The 11923-nt window shown below is 39.6% G+C and overlaps 1 protein-coding gene across 10 annotated transcripts in view; it reads left to right on the plus strand.

Moving 5' to 3' along the window:
- Positions 1 to 3521, plus strand: part of EML4 (EMAP like 4) — a 140276-nt gene extending 136755 nt beyond the window's left edge. For all 10 annotated transcript variants that reach the window (XM_015857492.3, XM_085541195.1, XM_085541196.1 and 7 more), the window contains one exon: positions 690 to 3521. In XM_015857492.3, the coding sequence (XP_015712978.2) occupies positions 690 to 1154 (465 nt within the window). In that variant the 3' untranslated portion in view covers positions 1155 to 3521. The remainder of the gene's footprint in view (positions 1 to 689) is intronic.
- The last annotated feature ends 8402 nt before the right edge of the window (positions 3522 to 11923 follow it).

Raw genomic sequence — 11923 nt, forward strand, 5'->3', positions numbered from 1 at the left:
TGTTTTGGAACCTGGCAACCAAATCTGTGAGAACAGCACTAGAGATGAAAGCATGCATTTATCCATTAGTTGGTAGATAGTTGGTAATAGTTGGTACAGAAGATTATGCATTAGTTTTTGTGGGTTTTTTGGGGGGGGTGGGGGATTGTTTGTTTTTTGTTGTTGTTGTTTATGTTATGTTAATTTATTTATGTATATATAGTGAAATAGACATATTTTTCTTTAAGCTCTGTATCAGAGATTTGATACATTCTGTTCAAAGGCCTTAAGTCATAGAAACATTAAGGTTGGAAAAGACCTCTAAGGTCATCTAATCCAATCATCAACCAATCACCAATGTTATCCACTAAACCTTGTCCCTAGGTGCATCGTCTACATGTTTCTTGAACACCTCAAGGGATGGTGACTCCACCACCTCCCTGAGCAGCCAGTGCCTGACCACTCTTTCAGACAAGTTTTTCCTAGTATTCAACTTTGTTGTCAAGACCATTACCTTTCAAATAATGTTCTAAATTTGTCCTGAGTCGTAAACATTAAGAAGAAAGGATGTGTTTTGTGGGGAAATCTAAATATCTATTGGTACTTTTATGTGTGAACGAAGAGCTGAACAACAGTATTAACTTTACATTTCAGTATCCTGTGTTCTCGTAATCAAATGTGTGATTTTTCTTTCCTGCTTATTTTAATAGGCCCCGAGTCACAAATACAGTGCTCACAGTAGTCACGTGACAAACGTCAGCTTTACCCACAGTGATAGTCACTTGATCTCAACTGGAGGGAAAGACATGAGTATTATTCAATGGAAACTTGTGGAGAAGGTAACTTTACCACAAAATGACATTGTCGTAGACATCGGTGCAACCAAAGTGCCCATCCCTGCCAGTGAGAATGCTGTACAGTCTCCTGCTCCCCTCCCGCAGCCTTTTAATGAAATGAACCAAACTGAAAGTGTAACTGGCAGCTCTCCAGCCTCGTTAGAGAGCAACTTGGAGCAGTCTGTGGAGGCCAGTGAGGAACAGAGTGAGGAGCAAAGCGATGGGAGCAGCCTGGACCCTGCCGAACCAGGCTACGAGGAACCCTCCAACGAAATGAGTGAGGAGCACAGCGAGTCCACGGTCACTGAGGAACAGCAGGAGAACTCGCCAGAGGCGTAACTCTCCCAGCTCAGATGGTTGTTATTTTCCCTTCGTGTGCGTGCTTTCATTACAGGGTGAGGGTTCAAATAGGCAAAAGTAGCTGAGATTCATGACCACTCCAGCTTTTTGAGTTTCAGTGAGATTTTTAATCCGAGCTTCAGTTCAATACGTGGAACCATCCCAAGGGCCTGGCTTCGATGGTTTGTATCAAGATCTGGTCAAAGTTAGTAGTGGACATTATCATAGATCCATTGTAGTTCTGAAATTGCTGTTTGGAAGTGGCATGAAATATATACTGGAAAAAAAGGTTAGCTCTAAGAATTAGCTGAGATAGACCACCTTACCTATGTGAAAGGGCTTTCTGAAAGGAGTAAGCTGATGGGAAGCACTGAGCAATTCCAGCTGAGGAGTTACCATGCTGCTTTTTCTAGGTGCGAAGACAAACAAACACCAAAAAGTTCTTGGTAGAGCTGTTTTCCTTTGTTTTTTCTTAATGAGAAAAATAGAGGAAAAACAATGTAATGATGCCACTTGTATGGCAATGCCTTCTTGATCTAACACATATGCAATTTTCTAACACTACTAATTCCTAGTGGAGTCTGGACATGCTCACAGTTGGTCTGCCCTGGGTGCTGCTAGTTCTAAGGCAAATCCTGTTGAGGAATGGTGTCAGCTGTTCCATTTTTATAGGCTACTTAATAACAGACTAACCAAATACTGATGTGTTTCACTTTTCATGACCTGAAAGTTGATTTAAACAGTAGGATCCAATTGTCTCTTCAAAGAATTGTTTTCCTAGAGAATCTTTACAGTGACTTCAATGTGAATGGCAGAGAATGCGTGACAAGAACACAAGTCAGATGGGCTCCAGAGTTAAGCTTTAAGCCTTCAAGCAGAACTTGCTCCATCCGTAGTAGGAGAAAAATACAGTTGACTTAAATTATTAAATTGGTGCTTGGGATTAGTATATTAAGTTGGTAATTTTTTTTCTTAATTTTTAGAGGTAACTCTAAGAATCATTAAACTGCAATCTTTCTTTTTTTTATTATTATTTTTTTTTAACTCCAGATCCTTTAGCAATGGTGATATAAGCATACAGCAATTTAGATGATGTGATTTTTTTGTTTTCGTTTTCAGACTTGCTGATCTATTTTTGTGACTTTGTTTTTTTCGACCCCTACTCCCCCACCTCCTCTCTCTCCCCAGGTTGCTGTAAGCCATGCAGCTCTCATGTGGCTATACCTGGCCAGTTACGGGATATCTTGGCATTTGTTATGCATTTGGAAAGTAATTTTTTTTAAAATGAACTTTGTCAGATAGCTACAGTTTTTTTCTTAAGTGCATACGTTTCCTACTTTAAAAAGATATAGTTTTACTGACAGATATCCATTTCCTATGTACTTGTTTATATTTTGATTACATAGAATTTTCTTTTTTAACTTGCTGCATTGTGCTGGTATTTTAGTTCTTAGTTAGAATATCATGTTTAGATACTTTGGATGAGTTCATAAGTCTTAATTGTGCAAGCGTTTACGTGATTGTGCCATTCCAAAGTGCATCAAAACTGTCATTCCCTTACTAGTATCTTCTCAGGAGAAATGCTACAGATCAGGTATTTAGTCATCATTTGGAAAGATAAAAAACAAATGGACTCCCAAAGGACATTTAGAACATTTATATATAAAATATATAAATATATATATACACACACATATATATATTAAAAAATATATCCTCTTGTTTACAACAGTTCCAGAAAACCTCAATGTAGTTCCCTTCGGATGGAGGGAGAAATGGATTCCAAGCAACCCATCTGTTTAAACTGTGCTCTGTACATAGTGTTTTACTGGAGAGCTCTAGTATGCCTGACTTGCAGATTTGCCAAATAGCAGCAATGGAAGATAAAGATCAGCTTATTAAACTGTATGGTTCCAAAGGAGGAGTATGCCATAGATTTAGAAAATAATCCTAGTAAAAGAAAAAGGATTTTAGAGCTAATGAGGCACAGAGCTCTCTGTCATTTTTATGAACTCCACGTAAGCAACACATTTCATTTGGAACATCTGTCACCTGGGGTTGCCATGTAAAGTGAGAGTTATATAGTTGTGATATTCTTGTGTTTGTAGTTCAGAAGACTCTACTAATATGCAAAAAGCCTTACAGCTTTCAATTGCTGGCAACTACTGTTTAACAAATAATTAAATCTGTGATAATGGATGGAAATGGGTGGGATTATGTAACAGTAGATGTTTTAGAAAAATAATTGTGAATGAATTAAGAGTGTTTCATGTGAAGATGTTTGAGCCATTTCTATCTATCATGCATTCCTGTCTCAAGGCAGAAAATTTTGAAGATTAAAAAAAAAATAAAGTAATCAAAAGAATATATTGCGGTGTATTTTTCATGTCTTCTGGCTCCTTTTGTATACAGTGTGCATCTTGTGGTCACGTTTGTGATGTCTGGGTCTATCGTTTTAGAAGACAAGGAAAAGGACCTCATTTAGCTGTTGCTTTCTTGGTAACTGTAAAAATAAGTTCATTTAGCATTATGAGCATCAGCCGAAATTCCTAAATATTGTTCATTCTTATTTTTCAAACATTTTGATAGGCATTGTGGGATTACAGGTAAGTATCAGTCCTGGTGTGCATTGTGGTTTAAGCTTCCTGGGTTCTGCTTGCTTCTGCAAGTCATGTGAAAAGTACAGGGTTATTTGTGAAGTAACGTGTTAAATATCATGATGCTTCCACACTGCTGATGGTCTCTGTCCAGTTGCAGATGAAGAAGGTCATAGAATTGTTTGAGTTGGAAGGGACCCTTAAAGGCCACCTGGTCCAACACCTTTACAATGAATGAGGACACCTACAGCTTGATCAGATGCTCCGAGTCCCCCCACCTGACCTTGAGTGTCTTCAGACATGGGGCATCCAGATCCTTTCGGGCAACCTGTGCCAGTGCCTCTCTACCCTTATTGTAAAAAAACCTTTTTCATTATATCCAATCTAAATGTCCCCTCCTTTAGTTTAGTTTGCAACCATTTCCCTCTTGTCCTATCAAGGGTCACAGTATGCTTCAGTTTCTTCATATATTTCTTGTGAATGTTTCTTTGTCTTTTGTAAGGCTTTGAATCATATTGCATGCAGCTGGTTCCTGTCATTTGCAAAAGGAGGGTGAGGTGGAGAAGAAAGAAAACTCCAAGATAGCCAAATACCTTATGTTTGTCCTTGCTTAAAAAGCAAACAAACAAACAAAAAAAAACCTGCACCGCCACCTCCTGAGTTTGACTGGGAACATCAGTGACTCTTCCATCAGATTATGTAGCTGTTCTAAACTGAACAAGCCGGTGCCTTAAGATCATGCCATGCTGTTTCCAGCACACCCACAACATCACTGGGTATGGGCAGCTGTGCAGTAGGATGCTCTTCCTGGCTTTTCTCCCTTTCTGTCCAAATTCAGTACAAGGTTTTGCTGCTTTACCTGGGCTGCTCAGTAAGGTGGAAAGCAGCCTTACTCATGATGGAAGCAGGATATGGCTTCACGTGCCTGTTGGCATGGGACAGCATCTGCTGCCATCTCAGGCAGCTTGTAATGGTGGTGGTCATTGTCACATGGAGCTGAAGTTCAGGGTGGGGGCTGCACTTTATGTATAAAAACTATTGCATCCTATTGAGCATGACTGAAACTTCAAACTCTGCATTAAAATGTTTGTTTAGGTTGCATAATAAAATACTGGAATGTTAGGAAAGATCCAGCAATGCAATTTATGATATATATCCATATCAGGTGCATCTCGGGTGAATTGATATTAATAGGGTTTTACTTATAAAATGTATGATATGATGACATATATTCTGCAATTTGGTCACAACAACCCCAGGCAACCCTACAGGCTTGGGGAGGTGTGGCTGGAAAGCTGCCTGATGGACCTTGGTGTGCTGATGGACAGTCAGCTGAATATGAGCCAGCAGGCTGAGGGAGTTGGGGCTGTTTAGTCTGGGGAAAAGGAGGCTGAGGGGAGACCTTATTGCTCTCTTCCAGTATCTGAAAGGTGCTCTCAGCAAGAGTGGGGCAAGTCTCTTCTCACTGGTGACAAGTGACAGGACAAGGGGAAAGGGCCTCAAGTTGCACCAAGGTAAGTTTAGGTTGGATGTTAGGAAACAATTCTTTACAGAAAGGGTAGTTAAACACTGGAATAGGCTCCCCAGGGAGGTAGGAGTCACCGTCCCAGGATGTGTTTAAGAGCTGTTTGGATGTGGTGCTCAGAGATATGATTTAGCAGAGGGTTGTTAGAGTTAGGGTACTATGGTTGAACTACAGCTGCGGTTGGACTTGATGATCTTTGAGGTCTTTTCCAACCTGGGTAATTCTATGATTCTATGATTATGTGGGGCTTTTTGTAGATGGGTGATTGGAAACCAAACATTTCTTACATTTGATCTTCCTGCAATTCTCATTATAAAAAACAAGTTTTTGCAAATGATGTATGCTAAGTTCCAGCCTCTTGCCTTTATTTAATCATCTCTAGAATGCATAGATTATGGCTTTGGTTTTCTTTAAAAATGGAGCAAAAATTACGTTTTATGACACTGATAACAAGGCCCAGTCCAAAATGTAGACTCTGTAAGTTACACTCTTTTATAGTTCCTTCAGTTCAGTGCAGTATTTCAGCTGAATTGGGAAAAAAAAGTTAGTAGTAAACCCTTGTGAAATTTAAGCTAGACTGAGCCAAAGAAACAAATTCTTCTTTCTGTTGCCAATGAAATGTTGATTCCTGGCAATGAAAGGATTAATATTACATGAGATGGATTTTGCTTGTGTGGGACTTGTGCTGCTGTTTGCTTTCCTTCTGAACAAGTCCAAGCCCATTGCCTAATCCTTATTTCTCGCAGATGGCTTATGTACTTTAATCAACTGAGAATGAAAACCTGCCTACAATGGAATTGTACAATTAAGAGTCTGAGGAGCGTACACACTGTAAGCTATGTAATGTATACTGTGATGCATTTGTAAGCATATGCAAGCATCAAATAGATAATACTGCCCAGGGCCATTTTTTTTTTAATGCTTGAAAGAGAAGAGTGGGTTGCTGCCCTTATGCTGCAGGGAAGCACAAGCTCTTAAGGAGGTTTAGGAGCATAGGGAAGGGGAAGCATTCCCAGAAGGGTGTGAGGTGAGAGGGAAAGGGGGAAGGGGATCACAGTGATGGGACAGCGTTTCCCATCTTGGTGCTACGGGACAGGCCCCATCGCTCCCTGTGGGTCTGGATGCACACCGTCATTGGGATGGATGAGCTTAAGTTCCTGACATGTTCTCTAGAGGTTAATACTTCCAAAGAGGTAACTCACAAACTCAAGGCATTTTACCAGATAAGTGAAAAATCCCCTCATTTTGCCTTCTGACGACCAGTGTGCTTTGTTAGTTCATTGGGATTGCTGCCAAAAACCCTATTGTTTAACTTATTAAAGGCTGTCTGGATTATAGACGTTGTCCCTACTTTTTTTTTAAATGAAGCGTATTAAAGTTACTCTATCTAGAACATGCTTCTGTATGGTGAGCCAAATAAGTGCTAGAGATAGCTACTGAGATACCAAATTCCATGTTGTGAGATGTTTAATCAGTCTGATGTTTCTGTTGTTCACTGCTAGTTTCTACCTGCTCTGAATCTCCCATCACACAGCCTGCTCTCATCCTGCCCACATCATTGGCCTCCCAGTCTGAAAGCAAGAGGGGACATTTGCTTATCATGGTGTTTCAGAACTTACTTCTCTTAAATAGGCCATCAGTGAAATAGGCCATAACCTAGGTTATTCCAGAAGTGTCATCCCCTCCTTTCATCCTTCCCCACAGATCCATCAAGTCCTTGTTCTGGCAATAAGTTTTTCCCTTTAGTCTGTCTTGTACCTGTTCATGCTTTCTCATGTACCTGTTAATGCTTTCTCATGTGCCTGTAACAATGTCTATAGCATTCAATAAAATAATAGAGGAGGGAATGTCCTAAGCTGCCTGCATCTGATGAGGGTACTACTTCAAAGGCCAGCTACTTTGGTAGTGGTATGGAATTCATTCCTCGTGTTTTGTGTTGTATAAACAAAGGCCTGTGTCTGGTACTGTGTGGATGATGGGAGTAGAATTGGGAATTTTGTGGCTGAGATAAAAGGAGATGAGAACAAACATAGTGTTATTGCTGCATCAGGGAGGCCTGGAGGCTCACCCTGATCTCAGGAAAAGGAGAACAAAATGCACAGTTTTCTATCTGTCAGTGAGAAGAAAACTGATCTATGTAGTGTGCAGAAGAAGTAAGTGTATGCTAAGCTCCCATTGTTTCTTCTGGCACAGGGGTGCATGTGAGCTGCATCCCTGCTGGGCTCAGTGTTTTAAATTGCAAACTCCACTGCAGGTAGAGTTTTGATGGAAAACATTGTTTATGGCTTTGCATTAGTTGGATTTTTCCTTGAAGGCTTGGGTGCTGCAGAATTATGACCAGAAAGAACAATCAAAATCTTGTGCATGTGTGTATACACAACATTGTTAATGCTAATAGGATCTTTGTCATGAATGTTCAAAGTGAAGTGTCTGAAGCATAAACAGAACTCCTACTTGCCCCAAGTTTAGCAAATAAAGTCTTAAGTGTTGGTTGTGTGAAGCTGGGTTTGTTGCATCAAAATCTTTCATGCATTAAGATTGCATATATCCTAACTTGTGAAGGGTAATCTTGTGGTGTTACCTGGGTGGGAAACTGCTGAAAAATCTAACCTAGGACAGTTTTGTCGGGATAGGTGGCCATCCCACATAGTCAGGACTGTGTGTACATCCACATTAACCTCAGTTTATAATGGAGAATTTTGATATAGACTCAAGGACCAAATGATATTGCTTGTGTATAGATGTAAGTCTGTATACTTAGCAAACCACCCAAAAGTGACTGCACTGCATTCTATCCCACAGTATGTTACAGAGGTCCATAAAAGTTTCTGGTTTTGTGAGCACTATGCAATGGCATGTCATCATCGTCAGTGCTAGTGATATTCTTGGAGCAGTTTCACTGAGTTGGATTATTTCCTCCCTGAGTGTTTTCATTTTAGCAGCAGCACACAGATATCAAGATCCATGAATTTCAAAGAGGAGAGGGGAAGAATTTTTTGTATATAGAGTTTTAGAAGAATTTAGTAGAGAATTTACTCCATTGATTTTTTTTCTTCCCCCCTCAATTCTCCCACAATTTTAAGCACAACTGGCTGCAAATGGGCAAAGGAAAGCACTGCCACGAGGTCTGCCACAGGTTTGACTGCGGAGCAAGTTCCTGTGTTTCTCCAGTTCTCTCTGGAGTCTGACCAAGGTCACAGATTTTAATGTCACAGATAGTATGAAAGACATTCTGTTTTAGCTCTGTTGTAAGGAAAGACTTAGGGAAACTGTGGGTTGTATCCCATTTTGGGTTTTGAATTACTGCCAACTATAATATTTCCTTCTTGCATGTGCTATCTCCTGAGAATCATCCTGTGGGAATAAATCATAACCCTCCAGTGAAGAGCAGGAAGGATTTGTGCATGGAGGGGGGAGGGCTGTAGATGGGGAGAACTGCCATAAATGGCTTATTTTGCATTAGAACTTTCTGCAGAATTGACAATGTTTCTAGAAACTTGTCCCACTGAAAACCATGGGGATCAACTCCTAACTTTTCAAGTAGATACATCTGCAAGAAGCTGGGAGCTTGGTGTGGGGTTTCTTCTCTGCACGCAAGTTTTTGCACATCTACCACGTTGTATCTCTGTAAAATATGTATTTAATGAAATGTGCAAGAAACTGAGGGAATTAAAATCACATGTGCAAAGGAACAGACAAGTTTTTGATCAGCCCAGCATGAAACTGTTTTGTTGTCCTTAACCTGATTTGTTTGCTTTCCATTGTTCCTTCAAATTTTCAAAGGCCCTCCGCAAAGTTTATTTTGGGAAGTTCTCAAGAAATTTTGCTTCATAGTCATTTTCAGGGCAGAGTTCATTTTTTAAAAAATAAATAAATAAAATAAAACTCACCATTGTTTTCTCCTGTGATCTAGACTTGAACAAGCCATTGATAAAGGTTTGCTGAAACACTGAAGTAGTGAGGTTGCATAAGTACTGATCCACAGTGGTGAAAGAAGCCAATTCCAAGCAGTAACACAAATAAGACAAGTGTATTACTGACACATAAGTGTATAGACATGATAGAGTTGTCTGCAGTTTTGAAAAAACTGGAAAAATTGGAAAAACCAATGCTTGTTTTTCCTTACCTCTCGTGTGCCCCACTATGGCTGTATATGAAGATAATGGCAATTTTTTGCTTCTTGATCTGTAGTGCTCTGTAGATACTTGTGATTTTTTTATTTTTTTATTTTTTTATTTTTTAACATTGATTTGATGGATGGTGGAAACAGGTCAAAAAAACCTCGGTAAAAATCCACAAATCACCTACCTCCTTATCATGAGGATGTTGAATATTTCTTATGAAATATTTGGTGTCTGGTCTTCCTGCTGCAATTTAAGTAAATAAATTGATAAATGTCTGTCCTCAGTGGCCTTTACAGAGATTCCCAAGTAAATATTAATTAGAGTTTATTCAGGCATACATGTTCACACATGCTACGAATGTTACTTTTGCATTGTGTTTCTTTCTTTGGAGGAGCCTGACAAGCTTTACCTTTTGAAAGTAATTTCAGAAGAGGCAGTTTTTTAGAAACGCTAGCCAATATTCATGTAAGAAATCTCAAAGATACAAAGTTAAGGTTTGAAATGGAAAGGTGATTCTGGAAGTTATTTATGGAAAGGAAATATGTTCTCATATGACAGACACAAATAGCAGAAGAATGGGATTGTGTCATTGAAATTTCTTGACTATGACAGATAAATGGTCTCCAAACAGTTGTTCAGATATCTGGGTTTGTGCTGGGGAATGAAGTCAACCAGGGAACAGGCCTGAGTAAAGAATTGTTAAGATAACAACAGCCAAAGCAGGTGAAGTGGAACAATGGAATGGGGATATTAAGAAGCACTTTGCCAGGTGCCCTGTGATGACATGATTTATGCAAGGGAGGACTCTGGGAGTGGGAAGGGTTGTGTGTGGGGGGGGTTGTGTAGCAGGTGTATAGGATGTGCATGTGTGGAAGCCATGCTGGTATATAAGCCATGTGACACAGGAGTAAATTGAGAGAAGACTCCACGGCATCCACGACTGTGCCTCTCTCTGGACTGTGTCCGTTCCTGATGGGGTCTGGCCCAGGGTCAGTTGTCAGTAACAACAGTTTGTTCATGAATGAATGTATTCAAGGAAATGGCAATATTTTTCTTCATAACTTGCAAGCTGAAATGGGGGAGAGAGCTGTAGAGGGGACTCTGATATGGTTAATTTAACTTATATCCATAGAGGAAACATATTGCCATTACAGAATTGCATTGAGTGCATGCATTGAGTTTGTCCTCCAACTTGACTCTGGAGAGCCTCTGTTACAAAGGCTGTACCTTCTTTTCCTGCTGAAGAATCAAAATATTTGGTCACTAATCTGAAAGTCTGGAGATCTCCATGCAAGACCCTGGAATATTTTGTTTTGTGGCAGTGTAGGGTCCTGTTCTTCTATCTGTGCTATAGTTTCCCTTACTCATTTCTGATCCCCCTTTCAGCATAAGCTGGAGTTTCTACCTTTCTCACCGATGTTTAAAAATTTTCCAGTGTGGAAATATGCTCATACATCTCAACTTTGATCTGGTAAGTTGTAGACCCAATGAGGACAGGATGATATGCAGTGAGACTGGTTTATTTCTCATGTTGGAAACAGAATGTAGCTTGGGAAATCCTATTGTTTTGCATAAGACACTTTGAATATATATATATATATATATATATATATATAGTAGATTTCTCCTTTTTCTTTTTTGCTAAATATTTCTATTAATTTACAACGCCTTTGTTACAGCTGTGATTATCTGAGCTGGCTCCATGTAGGCTTGTGTTAAGGCTGAAACTAAACAGTGCTGCACAATTGCTTCTCAACATAGAAAAAGTTTTCCAAAAAATACATCCCTCACTGGATGCATTTTTCATGTTGTTTATTTTCACTTCCCCATTCATTTACAGAACATCTGGTATTTCCATTTGCTGCAGGTAGAAACAGATTATTTAGCCTCTCTGCCAAAACTTTGGCCACAAAGTGAATGGTATCAGTCATCAGGATAATCTAGTCTGTACATAAGCCAAAATAGATGCATCTTTCTTGTTTTCACCAGAGTAGACTATGCGCTTGTGGGAATAGAATTTTGCCTCTCAAGAAAATTTAATTACTTTTTCATAATTGGCAAGTTGTATTTTTATGTAGTTGGTCTATAAGTCTCATATTTAAGCAATTCTTTTTCTTGGAAGGCTCTCCATAGGCAGCCTACAGCACTGGACAAGGTTTATTGCCTCATTGGCTGGTGAACAATCACTTCTCTCCAGCTCAACCTCTGCGTTGTAAGCAGCTGCTCTGACAAACTGAAGGACGGGTGACATTCCACAAAATAGTTTGTGTCCTGTCCATTATTTTGTGTCAATGAAAATAAGAAAAGCTTTTTTCTGAAAGCCTGCAAATGATTTCCTTTTGTGCTCTTCAGAAACTTTGACAACCATCTGACAGCAAGTTCCTGTGATGTTAGAAACTGCCAACTTCAGGAGCAATAGAGCAACCAGCATGTATACCTCCTGGTCCCAAAGGGCCTCTTAGCAATCAATCTGATAAGCCACAAGGTGGAACCAAACATTTATAGTATTCTGAATCTTTCTTT

This window comes from Coturnix japonica, chromosome 3, assembly GCF_054131305.1.
Source record: "Coturnix japonica strain WE chromosome 3, WE-NBRP24, whole genome shotgun sequence".
Lineage (NCBI taxonomy): Eukaryota > Metazoa > Chordata > Aves > Galliformes > Phasianidae > Coturnix > Coturnix japonica.